The 19,698-nt window shown below is 47.7% G+C and overlaps 1 protein-coding gene across 2 annotated transcripts in view; it reads right to left on the bottom strand.

Annotated features, from left to right (window-relative positions):
• The window catches only part of Gng4 (G protein subunit gamma 4), a 41,526-nt gene that overhangs the window by 8,296 nt on the left and 13,532 nt on the right, over positions 1 to 19,698 (bottom strand). The window contains exons 2-3 of one of the 2 annotated variants that reach the window (XM_020173345.2): positions 8,111 to 8,213; positions 6,016 to 6,124 (exon numbers count right to left, since the gene is read on the bottom strand). In XM_020173345.2, the coding sequence (XP_020028934.1) occupies positions 6,016 to 6,114 (99 nt within the window). In that variant the 5' untranslated portion in view covers positions 6,115 to 6,124; positions 8,111 to 8,213. The remainder of the gene's footprint in view (positions 1 to 6,015; positions 6,125 to 8,110; positions 8,214 to 19,698) is intronic. The other variant, XM_074056829.1, reaches the window with a different exon arrangement.

Here is a 19,698-nt window from a genome sequence, read left to right as displayed (position 1 = left end):
CCTCAGACCTCCATCCTCCCAGTCTCTGGCTCTGGGTAGCTGGACCATAGGTGTGAGCCACTGTGCCGGCCCCAATCTTTGTCCATATGTAAATGTGGTGGTTTTCTCACTGCTGATTTTGAAGAGCTTGTTGTGGACTGTGGATACAAGTCTTTTATCAGATACACACTCCGCAAAGTTTCCTTGTGGTCTGTGGCTGTCTTTTCATTCCCTCACCAGTGTGTTTTGCAGAGCTTCTCGATTTTAACAAAGTGCAGCTTATAAAGTTTTTCTTGTCTGGGTTGTTTTTGCTGTTGTACCTAAAAACTCATTGTCCAACACAAGGTCAGCCACTTTTCTTCCTATATCAGCTTCTGGATGTTTTATACTTTTGTCTTTGGCATCTCCATGTATGATTCATTCTGAATTAATTTTTGTGAAATGTGTGATGTCTTATTATTCCAGTAGTATTTGTTTAAAAATGATCTTTGCTCATTATATTTCTTCTATATTGTATTTCCCGTCCTCCTCCTTTTTCTTCTTCTTTTGGATTTTATTGGTTGTTCTGGGTCTTTTGCCTTCCCATATAGACTTTAGGATCAGTTTGTCAAAATCCACAAGATAACTTGGAATTTCATATCATTTTCACCTGTGCCCTGTATCAAACTGAGCTGCTCCAGGTAGATCCAGTTCACCTTTCAGTTTGACCAGTGACCCTGTGGTGTCACCCCTAGTGTGTGGGTCCAGCAGTGAACAAGACCCTTGGCTGTGTGGCAGGAACTTGTACTGAGTAGGAGTTTCCCCAGAAGCTTCCTTATAGTCTGAGTGTATATTATTGTGTGTAAATCAGCCTAATTACGCACCTGTATCTTCTGCAGCGATTCTATCATGGAAGATGGAGTAATTCTGGTAAAGACAACTAGTAGATAATGGTAGTACGTCTAAGTCTGTATAATTGAGACTATGTGGCCCTAGGCCGGGTGGAGTACTCAGTGCAGAAGTGCAGACACCCCCTTTTTCCTCCCCTTCCTCCCCCCCACCCCGTCCTTCTTTACTGGTACTGGGGTTTGAACTCACAGCCTCATGCTTGCTAGGTGACCACTGTACCACCTGGGCCACACCTCCAGCCCTGGCCGCCATCTGCTGGGCTTTGGCTAAGTGTCCACACTGAGGCTTCCCTCCTTTGCAGAGAGGCTCTGTGGCTCAGGGAGATACTTGAGGTTCAGGCTGTCGCTTCCTGTGGTCACCGAGCACCTCTGAAACTCAGTTTTCCTGTCTGTGAATCGGGGCACTGGTAGCAGCAAGATCTCAGCCCGCTGTAAACATTGAAGCACTTGGTAACACACATGCAGAATTCAATAAAAGCGAGGTACACTGTCCAAAGCGGGTGCTTCTGCCAGTGTATTTAATGGACTTCCTTATTTTTTTTATTATTTAAGAATTGTTCTTTTTCCCCTTTTCGTTATGCGTTTTTTGGTGGTGCTGGGTATATTTCCTTACTTTCAAGCATCAGTAAACTCGCCAGTGCACTTGTCTGGGTGTGGATCGTTTTCTGTAGAATACTTTTTGGATGTGCCAGGCCACTGGGATCTTCAGGTTCAGCACGTCCTCTGGGTAACGAAGCCTTGCCTTGCTATGTCCTCATGAGTCTTTTCTATTCTGTTTGTTCTCTGTACCAGGAGCATCAGTGTCCCAACATTGGGACAGGGTCAGTCTTGATTTCTGTCATCTTCCAAATGCTTTGATCCAACTCTTCATCTTTTTCTCTTGCTCACTGTGTGAGGTGTCACTTTGTGACACGGTGTCCTCCATGTCATCAATTTTGTCTTCTGCAGCATGTGTTATGCTCACTGCTCCTCATGGTCTTCCCCATGCACCTCAAATTTGTTCCTTAGCTTTTCTCCTTCCCTTTAACTCACTTGTTTTAACTCTCCTTTGGGCTCGTTTCCTAGATTTTGTTTACATTTTTTGGAGCGTTTAAAGCAATTGCTTAAAGTTTCCTTTGGTTTTCTGGAAGAAGGCTTCTGACGTGAATGCTTAGCTGCCTTGTGTGTGCTGCTCTGGTCCTTTTTTTTTTTTTGTTCTTTTGGCAGAAGGGTTACACAGGTCTAATTTTTTCTTTTATTCTTTACAGGAAGGCAGCTCTACCTCAAGTCTGCTATTTGCTTGAGGACAGCTTAAGTAGATTCTTTCTGGCTTCCTTCCTTGTCTCCTGAAGCCATGCTTGGGTATTCTCTTTACAGCTGGGCTGGAAGACTGTCCCCTCCTCCTGCCCTTGGAGGTGATGAGCTGCGAGGTGGAAAGTCACAGGTCAGGAACATTGTTTAGCTTGTTCCCTCCGAAGATGTGCAATGCCTTCTCCAAACAGCAGGTCCTTCTCCACAGTGGGAGGAGGAGTATTCTTGGCTTTGGCTAAGCCCCATTTTGGAGTAAGCAGATGAGTCTGTGAAAGGCCAGGCTCCCAGGTCAGGGTCTGTTCTACCATCTGAACCGGCACTGGATTTTCCAGGCAGATGGGACAGGCAGGTGAGCAGGCCAAAGGGCACGCTACAATATGGCGTGGTCAGGAGAGTGCACTGCCTCAGGAGGCTCGTGCACAGTGCTAAGGGGACATGTTCGTCCACCGTAGGGTTTAAGGGAGAGGAGTGCACTGTCAGATTTTATATTAGATTGTGGTAAACATTAAGTATTTGATTTTTGTCCCTAATTCCTGGTGCAGAGTCCTAAAACCCTTAGAGTCTCTGAGTGACGAGTGTCTTTTGCATGCTAAGGGGATGGTGGGTGGGTGGAGTCCTTAGATAGCTCAGGATGGGGACAAGTCACCAGGAAGACCAAGCTATGATTAGCATTGGAACTAGGAATGGCAGAATGGCCCTTGATCTCTAGGGATGGAAGAGGGGCTGGAGACCGAGTCCAGTCACCAGTGAATTCAGTCACCAGTGTTTAATCAATGGTGTCTATGTAATGACCACCCCCCAAAAAAAAAAACAAACCAAAACCCTAATCCATGGGGTTTGGAGGGCTTCCAGGTTGATTTATGTGCTGGGAGGTGACGCTCCCAGATAGGGCACAGAAGCTGTGGCCACGACCTCACAATCCCTTCTTCTCTGCAGCTCATCCATTTGGCTGTTCGAGAGTTGTAATCTTTAAGATACACTGGAAACGGTTAGTAAAGTGACTTCCTGAGTTCTGTGAGTCGCTCTGGAGAATGGTAGAAACTGGGGATGAGAATCCTTGGGAACCCATTGATTTGCCCAGAGTCTGACAGAAATGCAGGTCATCTGAGAACCTGGGACTTATGACTGGTGTCTGCCATGGTGCCTGGGCTAACTCCAGAACTGGGCTGAACTTTGGGCTTCCAGGTGGAGAACTGAAACTGAGCAGCTGAGATTTCCTGTGGACCCCTTTGCTTTGCTTTTACATATAGTTCTTCCTTGTGCTGACTGCTGGGTAGTGTTTATGGCAGAGCACCTGTTTTTGCTGAGTTTATCTTCCTTTGCTAAAGCAGAACTCCCTGGTCCAGCTACTGCCCCTGGCTGAAACCAGTGTCTGCTGTCTTCCAGCCCCTGGCTGTGAGCTGAGGCACTTGAGCCCCGAGTTCTAACTTCTCTCTCCCCTTCCCTGCTCCTCCCATCACTCAGAGCTTCAGCAGCCTCCCCACTGTCACAGTCAGACCCAATGCTGGCAGGTGGCTCACCTCAAACACCTCATGGCTCCCATTGTCCTCCAAGTCATTCTGATCTGCACCTGTGCATGCCATGCCCTTTTCCCAACTGTCCACAGCGGTCTCCTGACTCCAGCTGCTGACCCGGGCAATGGTTGGCTCACCCAGCCTTTCCCTGTCCAGCCAGGATCAGTCACCACTCCCAACTCCAACACTGTGGTGGAGACATCTGTCCACTCTGAGACCCCAGGACCCTGCAGCAGCAGAGCGGTGTTCAGGGACCTTCCTCACCACATCCTCATCCTCTCAGCTGATTGTCTGTGTTTCCACCGAGGGACCACAAACTGTCTGCATCATTCATCTGCGTCTGAATCCTGCTCAGTTATCGGGGATATCTCTGTTGAAACTTGTTTTCTGCATGCTAACTTCACTCCTTCCTCTCTCCTAGAGACCAAGGACTGACACCTGATTTTCAGTTTCTGTCAGGCAGCTTTCTCTCACTGAGATCATCAACTTAGAGAGAGAAAAGGTTTATTTTGTCTCCCAGTTTCAGAGGTGCCAGTCCATGACTCCGGGGGAGACATTGCTTCTAGGCCTCTGGGGGGAAAAGGCAACACCGCATGGCTGGGACACATGGCAGAGCAAAGCCACTCACCTCAGGGTCAGGTTGTGACAGAGAAAAAGAAGAGCCCAGAGTCCCTCAATCCCTTCTGAACGCATGACCCTCGGTCATCAAAACCTCCCACCTCTTAAAGGCTCCACTGCCTTTGACAGTGCTGAGCTGAGGACCAAGCCTCTAGCACCAGGTCTTCAGAGAACATTCCAGATTGAAGTCAAGGCATGGCTGCTTTGGACATGTCCAGGATGGAGACGGTCAGGTAACTGCGTCCACTTAATCCTTCCTTCCTCCATGGTCTCCTGATGCTCTCTGAGTATGCTTTCCGACCTCGTGCACAGTTTGTACCCTGAAGCCCCAGGGGATGAGAATCACTGCTTACAGAGGTGAGAGTTGGTACTGTGTAGCCATCATCAGAGCTCCCTCTGAGAGAAGGGAGGCTGGCTCTGTCAATAAGGATCTAGGAGTCGCCCGTTCCCATGGAGTCTCTTTTGTGAATCCTAGATGCCTGAGCAAGACCTGGTCTGTGTCCCCAAAGACCACAGGCACCAAGGGCTGGACTGGCGCTCCCCCGAGGGCATTCCTTCCTTCTGACTCTCACGGCCCCTAGCTCAGCTGCATTGCAGAACCACACACCTGCCTGGCTTCCACCTGTCTCTCCATGGCCTGTGGAGAAATGGTGACTTTGTCACTCAGCGGGCAGAGACCTGCACTCAGCAGTGAATGCACAGAGTAGGAGGTGCCTGGCACCTTTCTTTACTTCCCCTAGGGAGTATGTGACAAACACAGACATGGTTCAGTGCTTCACCCGGCAGTGCCCGTCAAAATATGCGATGTCATCTAACCTCAGTGTCATGGCACCAGGCAGAAACTCTGACTGCTCTCACTGTCTGACTGTCTCGCTTATTGGATGACGACATAGTCAAACAGCCGAGACTGACAGGAGTCTATTTCTGGTGCCTCCTCACGGATTTCACATGCATCATGTATCCTGCATCATTTGAATCCTTGGGCATGCTTGTATGAGGTGCTTAAACCTTTCTGCTGAAAAGCACTGAGGCCTTACTTGGGCCCATAAATTAACCAAAGACAAGAGAAAAGCTTGGCCTCTCTGTCTCCCTTTTGTACCTGTTGTCCTTTGCTCTGAGCCATTCTCTCCTGCAGCCACCTTGGAATCAAGAAAGGACAGGAATGGTCGATAACATCTTTATAATAAGGCACTGAAACTACCCCTAAGGAACAGCAGAGCCTTGCAGGGCAGACCTCCCCAACAAATGAGGACAATAACCTGTAGTGACGAGGCTATGCCGTGGAGCGGGAGCAATCATGACCTGGGAACTGGCTCACTCCCCTCCAGTGATGACAGCAATAACTTCCCCAGAACCCCAAGAACAAGAACAGGACTGAGATGGCGGTCAACCAGGCCACACTCGGCCCCTGGCACACCCGGTGACCCTGTCCGAATTCTTTGTCTATTTGAAGCTAAAGCTCGTGTCTGTACCCCAAAGATGGCTGAAGGAGGACTGAATGCTTACTGTGCCTCCTCCTGCACGTCCCAGGCCGCGTAACAATCTCCTTTCTGTGCCTTCACCAGGCCCCATTTGGCCCATAGGGGCAGGTGCTGCACCTGACATGTGGAAGCCTAGGAGTTTGGGCTCAGCAAACACTCCCGCCAAGGTGGCTAGGAACTCTGCAGGTGACCTGTTAAGCCTGGCAGGCTGCTCTGGCCTGGGAGGAGGCTGTGATGATCACCTACCTTCACCCTGTCCATGCAGGCTTCCATCTTCAGCTGCTCCACGGCTTTCCTGGCCTGGGAGATGCTGGCGGTGCTGCTGTTAGACATGCCCTCCTTCATCTTGCAGCTCCTGGAAGTGACCACAGGGTAAAGGCTGCAGGTGCTGGTCCCCCAGGAAGGCAGGCACCCCTTCCCCCATCCTCCCACCACCTCCAGCCTCTCCGTCCCAGCCAGGTTCCCCTGGAGCAGGAGACAGAAGGAGCGTCTGTTCAGAAAGGCTTTCTCAGCCCTGGGGACAGTGAGAAGCTGACAGGCCCACAGTTACTTTCCTGCCACCCTGAGCACTGGGACTAACACCTGGGCATTTGATAGAGACCAAGTACTTTCACACACTTGCTTACTCATTCCTCTAGTAGCCCTTAAAGTTGGCAGGACAGTATTGCTTTTCATTTTGTAAATAAAGAAAAGTGCAAAATTCAGAGAAATTAAGCCAATAGCCAAAGGTCCCACTGCCGAATTTTGTGGAACCAGAGCCCAAATGCCAGGCTTTGAAGCCTGGCTGAGTGCTCTCCTCCCTGTCTCAGACACCTCCCCAGCAACCCGTGGCTATAAGCACATTTCCTGTGAGTAAAATTGCTTTAGAATTAATTTTAATTTGTGACCACTCCAAAAGCTTGCAGACTTTACGTTGGGAGTTTGTTTTTAAGCAATCTCTGTCTCACATACATGTCCCCACCCCCCCATTTTTATGTACAGATTTACTTTTCTAGAATGGGGAAGAAATTCTCCCTGACCTGACACACAATCATGGCAGGTGACCAAGAAAAGACACTGCAATGCCGGTTGCCCCACAAGAAAGCATGTCCTGTAGATCACAGTTGCACACCCAACCAGCTCTGGGAGGAACCTGATGATTCAAATGCAAGTGCTAAGGACAGGTCACACAAACAAACACCAGTGACAACGGTCCTGGCCATGGGGACAAGTGACAACAGTTTCTGACGGTGCAGAGTGAGGAGGGAGACCGTGGCCAGGACCCTGGTGTGCGGGACACGCTCTCTGACTAGATGAGGTCTGATGGCATTTTATTTGGTCACAGGTAATGTTTTAAAAAATAAAGCATTCTGGTTATAAGATAGGTCTGCCACCTAAATCAGAGCTCGGCAGGTGTGCACCCCTCTTGCTGGGAGCTTTTACTCAGCAACAAGGGGAGACCCATAAGGGTTGGGGACTTGAAACCCAGGGACCAGCCAGTCCCCAGCAACAGGATTCTACACCCCCCCCACATGCTCCATCCTGCTTCCCTGGGACCCACGCACCCCTGGAGAGTGGTGGCAGGTAGAGGCTGCGCACTGAGGAGTGTGAGCCACCCTGGACAGCCGGGGGGGAGGGGGGGGAAGGAAATGGCTTCTGCCAACTGTAGCTACAGACAATGGAGATTTTCAAGTCAGACCCCGTGGGCTCCTGAGCCCCCACCCTCTCTGATGCCTTCGGTAGCCTTTTGTACGTCCACGTGACTCATGTATGTCTCTGTTCTCATGCCTCTGTGAGCATGTATGCCCTACTCGACCCAAGAAGAAAATGTGTTGAGGACAAAGTAGGGTGTAATAAGGTTAACCATGCACATCGGCTGCATGGGCGTGGACTTGGTGCTTGGCTGTCTGGAAGATGAGGCAAAAGGGAAGATGGCCCCCCCTGCCATGAGGCGAGACAGCTCTTCCTTCTGGGGCACACAGGAGTGCCCTCACAAAGACTGGTCATCCAGGGACCTCTCGTGGGCCTCACCTGTGGCTCCCAACTTAGTAAGTTGGGGGTCAGGGCAGGGGCCACTGAGAGGTGCTTCCATCTAGGACTGCTGGCCAGACCTGACACGGAACACTGTGTCAGGATTTCTGGGTCAGAGTGGATGTCATCATACCTCACTATGCTTAGACTTAATAAGGCCCCAGGTCTGCTATGTGGGGAGGTGGGTAGGACAGAGCCCTCTGCTAGGAGAAAGTGATGGCACAGGGAGCTGGCCTCACCACAGGGATCCTAACACCGAGTGTCGTCTAGGCCCCATGCTCCAGCTCTGCAGAGAGAAGTCATTCCTGGGCAGGACAAGTTGCTCTCTTACCTGCTGAGAGGTGTTACAGGGACAAGCCCGGGTAGGGGACACAGGCTATAGTAGCAGCAGTCAGCTGTCAGACGAGAGGCTGATTTGAGGTTTGTCTGTGGGGCTGAGAGACAACCAGAGATGTGTGTTGATCTTGGGTTCCCCAGCTGCTCCCACAGCTGCTAACCCCTCCATCCACCCAGCTCAGCAGCTTTCCCTGCAAGCCTGGGGATTCTCAGGGGAGAGCAGAACAAGAACCTCCAGGATGACACAGAGCAGCCTGGGACCCAACATGGAGGCCAAGGCCTCCTCAGGCCTTCCCAGACAGGCCTCCCCACAGACCTGTGTGCCTAGCTGCTTGGCCCCCCCATTTTAGCTCCAGCCAGCACCTGCTAAACGGAAAGAGTTCATACCATTTTCTTCTTTTTTTGAAAAAGATTCATTTTTATAATTATTAACATATTAATTGTATGAATTGTTAGAATACACTATATTTCCATATATCACCTGTTTTTTAATTTAAAATGGCCATTTTTATCAATGACCCAATGAAGAAATGGGCAAATAAACTAACAGAGCTTTTTCAAGGAACGAAGTCCATATGGTTAAAAAAACACATGAAGAAATGCTCACTGTCCCTGGCCATAAGAAAATGCCAATCAAAACCACATTAAGATTCCACCTCACACCTGTTAGAATGGCTAGCATCAAGAACACCACCACCAACAAATATTGGTGAAGACGTGGGGGAAAAGGAACCCTCATACACTGCTGGTGGGAATGTAAATTAGTACAACCACTCTGGAAAACAATATGGAGGCTCCTCAAAAAGTAAAAATAGAACTGCCGTGGGATCCAGCAATCCCACTCCTAGGGATATACCTGAAGGAATGTGACTCAGGTTACAATAAAGACACCTGCACAGCCATGTTTATTGCAGCACTATTCACAATAGCCAAGCTATGGAAACAGCCGAGATGCCCCACTAGTGACAAATGGATTAAGAAAATGTGGTAATTATACACAATGGAATTTTATTCAGCCACAAAGAAGAATGAAATTTTGTCATTTGCAGGTGAATGGATGGAAGTGAAGCTAGTCAAGTTCAGAAGGTAAAAGGCTGCATATTTTCTCTCATATGTGGAATACAGACCTAATACAAATGCAGCAATATATTGAAAAACAGGTCATCCTAAGGGGAGGTCACACACGAGAGAGGGAGGTCAAAGAAGGACATTAAGAAGGTGAACATGGCTGATGGACTTTCTATACAAGAATGAATATAGAATTTTTAAACCTGTTGAAATCACCATAAGAAGGGGACTCAGGTAGAAAGGAGAAAAACAGAGGAAATGAACCAGTTCGGGTTGTAATACATATATACATGGAAATGTCACAAGGAAATGCCCTGTGTAGCTAACTTAAACAAAAATGGATTTTTAAAAAAAACGGCAGGAAGGTAAAACAGGTCCTGTCTGGGGGTTGACACCAGTGGGAGGGGTGAGGATATAAGGAAAGTGTAGGAGGGTGAATGTGGTGGAATATTACGCACTCATGAATGAAAATGGAAAAATGAGGCCTGTTGAAACCATTCCAGGAATGGGGGGAGAATGACAAAGAAGAATGATGGAGGGATGAATTCAAGTATGACATGTTGTAAGCACTTTTATACATGTCACAATGTACCCACAGTATAATAATTAAAAATAAAGAATGGTCATTGTAGGAAAATGTGAAGATGGAGAAGGTCACACGGAAAGTAAAAACCGGAGGTGACCGTGCTTATCACATGATGTACATGGTCCTCACATGACTTACGAATCGCTTCATCTCAACCACAGCACATTTAGCACAGAAGACGTGGGTCAGATGACTTCAAAGGGTTTTTAAATTAAAACATAATTCTTGCCAGGCATGGTGGCTCAAGCTATTCAGGAGGCAGAGATCGGGAGATCATGGTTGCGGGCCAGCCTGGGCAAAAAGTTATCAAGACCCCATCTTAACCAATAAAAAAGCTGGGCATGGTGGTGAGTGCCCAGTGTGTGAATGGGAGGACTGCTGTTCAGACTGGCCTGGGCATAAACGTGACTCTATTTGAGAAAAAAACTAAACAGAAGTGTTGGGGCATGGCTCAAGTGGTTGAAATCTAAGATAAAAGTGCTCATTTAAGAAGTTCTGCTTTTTAGCTGGGCACTGGTGGCTCACGCCTGTAATCTTTTTTTTTCTTTTCCACCTCTTCCTCTTCTTTTTTAAAATTTTTTTTATTATTCATATGTGCATACAATGCTTGGGTCATTTCTCCCCCCTTCCCCACCCCCTCCCTTACCACCCACCCCGCCCCCTCCCTCTCCCCCCCACCCCCTCAATACCCAGCAGAAACTATTTTGCCCTTATCTCTAATTTTGTTGTAGAGAGAGTATAAGCAATAATAGGAAGGAACAAGGTTTTTGCTGGTTGAGATAAGGATAGCTATACAGGGAGTTGACTCACATTGATTTCCTGTGTGTGTGTGTTACCTTCTAGGTTAATTCTTTTTGATCTAACCTTTTCTCTAGTTCCTGGTCCCCTTCTCCTATTGGCCTCAGTTGCTTTTAAGGTATCTGCTTTAGTTTCTCTGTCATGCCTGTAATCTTAGCTACTAGGGCAGTCAGAGATCAGGAGGATTGAGGTTTGAGGCCAGCTGGGACGAAATAGTTGGCGTGACTGTATCTTGAAAACACCCAATACAAAAAAGGACTGATTTTGTGGCTCAAGCAGCAGAGCACCTGCCTAGCAAGTGTGTGGCCCTGAGTTCAAGCTCCAGTACTGCCAAAAAGAAAGAAATTCTTTTTCTTTAAACATGTATGCAGACATTTTTATCACAGGTGACTTATTTCATTCAACATTATGTGGCTGGCTTTTTTTCTTTTGGTGGTACTGAGGTTTGAACTCAGGGCCTCACACTTGGTAGGCAGGCGCTCTACCGCTCGAGCCACGCCCACAGCCCTCACTGAATAAATTCTATTTGGAAATCAAATAAAACAAGGTCACAACTATAGCCAGGATGCCTGTTGTGAAAACATGAATTTCTGGGGTTCGGACTTCCAAATGCAGACTGGTGGGCTGTCCTGGAGGGCCCCACTAACTGCGTGACTAGCAGCACCTTGGCCTTGAGCCACTATTTCTGGGATTGTCCAGGGTTTACTGTGCAGATTTGCTCTTTGGTCCAATTCCAGGCAAAGATGCTGCAATGCGAGGAAGGTGCCACTGCCTTCCTAAAGTTGTTACAGACCAGCCCACAAGGTAGCACGGCTTCTGCATAAGGTCTGCATTCCAAGCCATCATTTACACAACCCTGACTTCCACTGCCGCAAAGCGCCACACATCCCGTAGACATGGTACCTTTGAACTTGGGTCTCTTCCCCGGCAGGGAGATGCTCTCGTGAAGCTGGGCAGCTGCCGTGACCGTGATCCCCAGGGACGACCACACAGTGTGCTGTGTTGCTGACAATGGAGTTTGGTGGGTGAGGTGTGTTAAATGCATTTTCTACTTACTGGTATTCATGATGGAGCATAGCGGCATCTGTATTTAAGAATTCCCGTCCCAGCATTTAGATAAATTTGTACTGAGTTGTCACAAAGATGTCACATATTAACTAACCAACAATGGGGTCACATTACCGGTGACACAGGATTGAAAAGAGAGAGAGTCAAGCACTGGTGGATCACATCTGTAATCCTAACTACTTAGGAGGCTGAGAACTGGAGGGTCAAGGTTTGAGGCCAGCCCAGGTAAAAAGTGCATAAGACCCCATCTCGACCAATAGCTGGGTATGGCTCATGCCTGTCATCCCAGCTATGACAGGAAGTGTAAAATAGGAGGATTGCGGTCCGGGGGGGCTGGGTAAAAGGTAGACCCTATGTCCAAAATAATCAGAGCAAAAAGGGCTGGAGGCGTAGCTCGAGTGGTGGAACATCGGCATTGCTAGCATGAAGCCTGGAGTTAAAACCCCACTACTGCCAGAAGAAAAAAAAAATGGAAGCTGCTAATTCCCCTGAAGTTACAATTCCTACAGCAGAAAGGGGTGCAGCTGCCAGGCACGGTGCACGCCTGTAATCCAAGCACTCGGGAGGCTGAGGCAGGAGGACTGAGAGTTCGAGGCCAGCCTGGGCTACATAATGAGACCCTGTCTCAAACAAAAAAACAAAGAAACCAACAAGAAAGGCCAAGGGTGCACCTATTTTATCTGTATGCATGGGCATCTGACGTGTTTTAGCATCACACGACCGATTTTGCTCTTTCTCAGTCATCCCAAGATGGAGCTGATGATCTTGATCTCTGAAGAGAGTGACCGGGGATCACAAGACAACCAGGGCTCCAGGATTCAAGTGGGGACACCGTCCCCTTTGTCCCCATCCCAGGGGCACAACTTCTCTACTCCAGCTTGAACTACTCTGCAAATTAAATACGACGATAGTCAAGCTTGATGCATTTTGTGATTTCAGTCTCGATTACTCAATTTACATCTTGATTGCTTGACAAAATCTGCCTTGCCCAGCACCCTCTGATCACACAGATGCTAAACAAGCAGAGTGTGGTGTCTACACTGAGTATTTACAGTTCATTCTAGCTGCACCCGGGCCAGCTGTAATTGACCAATCAGGACACATTTTTACCATAAGCAAGGTTGCCTGGCAATTTCATTGGCATATTTATCTGGTTTCCAGGCTATGGTAGAAAGAATAAATAATGGCTTCCCCCAAACATCCATGACCTGACTCCAGGAACCTGTGAACATGTTATGTCACATGACGATGGGGCAGTAAGGCGTAAGGCAGCAGAGGGACGAAGGCTGTTAGCCAGCTGATTTCAAGGTAGGCAGGGTATCAGGGATGATCCGGTGGGCCTGATGTATTCACAGAGGCCTCATAAGTGAAAGAGGGAAAGCAGGAGTCTGAGGTGGAGCTGAAGACCCTGCATTGATTTCCTGGCAGGTGGAAGGAGGCCAAGGAAAGGGTGCAGCCTCCAGAACTGAATAAGGCTAGAAAAAGGCTCTGTCTTGAGCTTTCAGAAAGAACACAGCTCTGCCCAATGCCTGGGTTTTAGCCCTTGACACCCACCTTGGACTCTGAACTATAGAACTGTAACATAACCAGTCTGTTGTGAGTTATGGGCTGCTCTTTGTGGTAATTTGGCACGGAATCTTTCCAGCGAGCATGAGTGAGAAAGAGCAACCCAGGGTAGCAGAGTGAGGTTGGTCACAAGGTTGGCGGGGAAGAGGGGTGTTGAACCTTCACTCACACCTACACATAAGTCTGGTCCCTAGCAACTTCTCCTGCCCAGCTCTGGTCCTCCACATTTTCCACTGTGTTCTAGGCACAACCCACCTTGCCTGTGCCCAATCACCTGGCCTGACACTTCTAAGATAAACCCAACTCGGTCACAATGTTAACAGCTTAGTTTTGGGTGTTGCCATTGGGAGGTGGCAGACCCTTGAAGGGGACTGTGGGACCTGGTCCCGTACTGTTGTTTTGCTCTCTGGTCACAGGGTGAGCAGTTTTGCTCTGCCATGATGTGCTGCTCTCCACAGTCCCCAAACAATAGGGCCAGTTAATGATGAGCTGGAACCTCTGACACTGTGAGACAAAGTAGCCTTTCTCTGTAAGTTGATTCTAGTATTTGTTATATGGAAAACTGATTGATACAATGTATCACCCATTTTAGACATCACTGGGTCCAGTTTGTTAACACTCTGTTGAGGATTCTGTGTCTAAGCTCATGAGGGGGTAGTAAGTCCAGTTTTCTTACAATGTTTTTATGGGTTTTTAAGTCTGGTCTCAAAAAGTGACTTGGGAGGATGTGCACCTTCATCTTTTAATTCTCTAGAAAAGTTTGCATAGAATCAGTATGATTTCTTTGCCCTCCCTCCCTCCCTTTCTTTTTTTGTGGTGCTGGGGATCGAACCCACGGCCTTGGGCAGACTTGGTCAGGACTCTACCACTGAACTGCATCCCTACCTGAGTTTTCTTTGCTAAAAAGGTTTTAAACTACAACTTCACTTTGGTCAGTAGAAATAAAACTAGTTTCTCTAGCTCTTGTGTGAACTCATGGTTTGTGTCTTCCACGAAATCTGTTGATTTCATCCAAGCTGATGAAACTGAGTCTAAAGATCTCTGCAATACCCTCCTTCCTACGTATGTAGGGTCCGAAGTGCTGTCCCTTCTTTCACTCCCGTCATTGGCAATTTGTCCTTGGTTATTCTGGCTGGAGATCTAATTTTATGGATCTTTTTAAAGAATTTGATTTTTGTTTTTCTGACTTCAATTTCACTTCTTTTCTGCTCTTGTCTTTATTACTCCCTTCCTATGTTTGTTCTGGGTTTATCATTCTCTCTGGCCCGGTCTCTGTCTCTCAGCATAGTAAGGTGGAAGCTGAGGTCACTGATTTGAGCTCCTTCCTGTTTTCGAAAGTAAACATTCAGTGGTATAAGTTTCCCTGCAAGCATAGCTTTAGCTAAACTCTGCACATTTTTATAAGAATTTAAAATATCATCTAATTTCCTTTGTGACATCCTCTTTGATCCATGGAATTTTTAGCAGTGTGTTGTTATGTTAGGTTAGGTAAGCATCTCATCTCAGGTTCACATTTAAAGTGTCATGTGTCACTCAGGGCTTCGTCTGAGATTGGAGTGGTGGCATGGATCCTAGTTTGATTCTCAAAGCCTTATTTATTATTATTATTTTTTTTGCATTTACTGGTGTTTGAGCCATGCTCCTAGCTTCTTTGGCTTGTTATTTTTCGAATGTGATCTTGGGTTTTGCCTGGACCACTCTGGACCACCATATCCAACTTTTCTATTGGTCGAGATGGGGAATGGTTACTCCTTTCACATATTTGAGTCTACGTTCAAGAGGTGGAATGGACATCTGAAAATGGCAATCACAAAACAGCAAAAACTCCACAATTTTTGAAGGTTGAAGGAGGGAGGTGGAAGGTACCCCAGGCCTTTGCCTGGCCCGAGAATAGCTGAAACAAACGAGCCTGAAGGTGTTGGCCACAGCTGTCCCTTGAAAGACAGTGTTCCTCGTATTGGATTAAGTTCCATTTCCTATGACACTGTTTCCAAAGAGAAGCAATTTTTACAAAGTGAGAAGTGACTGAGAAGAATGATAGTTTTGAGTTTTCCATGCAATTTTAATAGAAGAAGGGACAAATGCTGTCAAATTTTAGCTCCTGGTATTATTTAAGGAGAACGAATTTTCTATAAACATCTAGGGTAAACCATCAATTTTCACATTTCTGGAGAACTAATCTTTTTAAAAATAGGATGGCTTTGTTCCAGAGTGTGAGGGTTTTACTTCACATTGTGTGTGTGGACTCTTTTCCCACTCCATCTGCTTCCCACAAGACTTCTCAGTACCACACTAGGAGAGACCAGAGGACGCCTCTTTGCTGTCTCTGGCACCACCACTATTTCCACCCAGGTTCCTTTGCCAACTTGTTATGGGGCTTGTTCAAGAGAGATGTTTGCAAACAGACTCCTAAACACAACAAGATGATTGCTGGTGAGCTGCAGCTCTTAGGAAATCTGTGACACACTGTGACATTCTTGAGCTGATGGAACAGCTGACCTCAAAGGGAGACCCAAGGGGGGGCAGAGATTGCTGAGGACCCCCCAGAAGAGAAACTTATGACACAGGCAGTGTCGGTGAAGAGGGAGGGGTTACTGGAAGCACCCAAGGGCCCCAGGTGGCAGAGGTACCCTGAGGCCTTGGAATGGCACCTTTTGCAGGCAGACCCTGAGGTGTAAGTAAAGCCACAGGTACGACATCCCTCCCTTGCTCTCTCTTCTTGTCCTGGGACAGTGCTTCTCTTCCTTACCTTCCTGACCTTCTCTTGCTATATTCCCAGTTCTTTTTAAAGATACTTAATTTTTTAGAGCAGTTTTAGATTCACAGCAAAATTGAACAGAAAAAGTATGGAGAGTTTCCATATACCCCCTCCCCCGAAAAACACACACCTCCCCCATGACCAGCATTCCATACCAGAGTGACAATGTGACAGTGAAGAAACACTGACAACGAATTATACCCAAGGCCAGAGATTACATTAGGCTCACGCTTGGTGTAAACCTGTGGTCTGCACGAAGGTATACCACATATGCACCCTGTAGTATCTTACAGGATCGTTTCCTTGCCCTAAGAATTCCCTGTACTCTCCCTGCCCAGCCTCCCTTCCCCTGGCAATTTTGAATCTTTTTCACTGTCTGCATAATTTTGCCTTTTCCAGAATGTCAGAGTTGGAATCATAAAGCCTGCAGCCTTTTCAGACAGGCGTCTTTCACTTAGTGATGTACACTCAAGGTTTCTCTTCTTCTTTTCGGGGTTTGCTAGCTTGCTTCTGTTTAGTGCCAAATAGTATTCCATTGTCTGGACATAGCACAGTCCACTCGCTCACTGAAAGGACATCTCAGTTGCTTCTGCACTGTGGCAGTTATGAATAAAGTTGTCACACACATCCACATGCAGCTTTTTATGGGGACACAAGTTTTCCACTTGGTTGGGTAAATACCGCTGAGGGCAATTGCTGGTCATATGATAAAAGGATGTGTCGTTTTATAAGAAACTGCCAAACTGTCTTCCAGTTGCATTTCCACCAACATCAAATGAGCATTCCTGTGGCTCCAGGTTGGCACCAGCATTCGGTGTTGTCAGTCTTCTGGATTTTGGCCATTATGGATGGAGTGCAGTGGTTTCTCATCACTGCTTTAATTTGCATTTTCTTAATGATACATCTTCGAATATGCTGATTTGATTTGTCACCTCCGCATCTTCTTTGTTGTTTGTTTGTTTTTTGGTGGGACTGGGGTTTGAACCTAGGACCTTATGCATGCTAGGCAGGCACAGTGCTACTTGAGCCATTCCACCAGCCCCCGCATCTTCTTTGGTGAGATGCTTGTTCAGAACTTTTGCTAATTTTTTTGGTGATACTGAGGCTTGAACTCAGGGCCTACATCTTGAGTAACTCCACCAGCCCTTTTTGCGTTAGGTACTTTTGAGATAGAGTCTTGTGAACTATTTGCCTGGGGTTGGATTCGAACCGTGATCCTCCTGATCTCTGCTTCCTAAGTGGCTAGGACTACAGGTGTGAGCCACTGGTCCCTGGCCTTTTGCTCATTTTTAACAGGGCTGTTTGTCTTCTGATTCTTGAGTTTTTAAGGACTCTTTGTATGTGTCGCACAAGTCTTTTATCACACATTCCACACATATTTTTTCCCTGTCTGTGGCTTATCTGCTTATTGTCCTAACCTTCCTGACCTTTTCAAAGTTCCCAGGCAGGGTCTACACTAAAGGGAGGCTACAAGGCTCTTCGGGCTCAGAATTCAAAGCGCCACTCAATCTGCAGCTTGTGCCAGTCCAGTGCTACTTTAAATTCTCACCTGATTCTGTCACCTCCCCCACCCCTTTCCTTGAGCTGCCTGGTGCCGTCCCATGACCACCCTCACCTGGCCAGAGTCCAGGGTCTACTGACCGAATGCAGGACTTGTCCCCTAACCATTGCTGCACACACTGTTTTCGCAAAGAAAAGCACTTTAAAGCCCAGATCAGAGGCTGCCTTTGGGGCTGGACACTTGTCGTGATCAACAGGGGGCTGCAGATACACTGTGGCGATGGTGCAGCTGTGGACTGTGGGCTGTGAGGAGGTCATTTAACCTCTCCGAGCTGGGTCTTCACCTCTGTGCGGTGGGCATAACCCCCCCGCCCCGCCCGGGGCACAGTTCTGAAGACTGAGATATGTGTGGAGGGTGTAGGAAACCGTGTGGCACAGGGCGGGAGCCGTCAGGAAGTGGCAGTTCTCAACACCAGGGTGGCAGGTGGAACGGGCTGTGGAAGTGGATGTGAATTTTGACCTGTGGTCTGAACCATCTGACTGGCTCTCTCCACGACTGGTCAGGACCCGGGAGCCTCCTGCGGATGTGAACACGGGCAGAGAGGAAGGCTGGAGTACAGAGAGGTTTTGAAGAAGAAAGCAAATCCCTTACTTTCAAATGGTATTCTGAGATGGTAACCTACACCTCCCATTCCAGATGGGGTTGGGTGTGGCAGGTTAAAAAGAGGTGTGACCTGTCTCACAGTTGTTTCCAGAAGCCTCGGCCCTGACACAGGAAGGAATTCAAGGTACATGGGAAACAGTGTCTTGGCCAGAAGCAGAAGGAAGCATGGAGCCACCCCAGGACCAGCCTCCCTGAAGTGGTGGCTGCAAAGCTTTGTTAAGAAAGGGATTGGCAAGATCCCAGACCAATTTGGCCCCAGTGCCGTGATGAGGAGAGAGCCAGGCAGTCTTGGGGATAGCTTTGTGTCTCCATGTAGGACCCAAGACCATCAAGAGTCACCAGTGTCAAGATCCTCCACCCAGCTGACAGGGTCGCATAGGCCATCCAGTGGACAGATGCTTCAGGACCACAGGGAAATCGCACCCCACACCCTGTCCTGCCTAGGTTCTAGCCAACCAGGTGGGATTGCGTACTTCAGGTCAACTTCAGCTGTAGGTAAATTTAAAAAGGCTCCTCTTTCTCTACCCCGGAATGTGTGGCCCTGATACTCACATCAGCCCATCGCCTGGTCTCACAGCGGGGAGACAGCGGTCTTTTCACCCATGGCCACCCTGCAGCAGCCCAGCTACCAACAACTTGTGCACACAAGGGGCTTCCACACTACCCCTGCCCAAGGAAGCCTGACCTGTGCCTCTCACTCACTCTCTGCAGTGCGCTGTCGTTACCAGGCCACCTCGTTGATGGCTGATTTCCTTGGAAGCACTGTCACTGATTCTCAGGCAGCTGCAGCCCCACAAAACGGACCTCCACCTCCTCTCTGAAAAAACTGGCACTTAGTCTCCTTGAAGATGGTAAAGTCAAACACCTGCCTGAATTTTCACGTGGGAGTTAATTAATTGGCAGGTGACACTGATGTGAACGTGCGAGACAAAAAGGAGTAGAAAGTCACTAAGTTTTTAAAACCATACCAAGCCAAGCATCAGCGGCTCAGGCCTGTAATCCTAGCTGTGACTTGAACTGTGTCTCCTCCCAAGTTCACATGGAAACTGAGTCCTCCAACTTCATGAATGGATCGGCACTCTACAAAAGGGCTATAGGAAACTAGCTCAGGCCCTTCTGCCTTCTGCGAGGATGCCTAGATGGTACCTTCTAGAGGAACAGGCCTTCATCTGACATTGAGCCTGCCAGCACCTTGACTTGGGAGAAACAGATTCCTATTGTTTATAAATTACCCAGTCTCAGGTGCTTTGTTAAAGGAGCACAAACAGACTAAGACAAAGCAGACTGACATAAAACATCCAGGGCTTCTGGTGTGACTGAAGTGGCAGAGTCCCTGCCTAGCAAGTCCCAGCCCCCCAAAACTAAAATAATAAAATACCCAAACTCTGTAATATAAAATAAAAGTCACTAATAAGTTAATTTCACTTAAGATAACTATAATTTTTGTTTATATTCCTTCTAACTTCACACACATAGTAGCTCCAATACTTTGCTTCAAAAAAGTCAGAATTTGGGGGAAGAATTTTCAATTGTTAGAGGGCTGGAGTAGAATGGGAAGTGATAAGCCACACCTAC

Source organism: Castor canadensis, chromosome 15 (assembly GCF_047511655.1).
Source record: "Castor canadensis chromosome 15, mCasCan1.hap1v2, whole genome shotgun sequence".
Classification (NCBI taxonomy): domain Eukaryota; kingdom Metazoa; phylum Chordata; class Mammalia; order Rodentia; family Castoridae; genus Castor; species Castor canadensis.
Note: the sequence above shows the minus strand (reverse complement) of the source record. Positions and strands in the feature narration are given on the sequence as shown.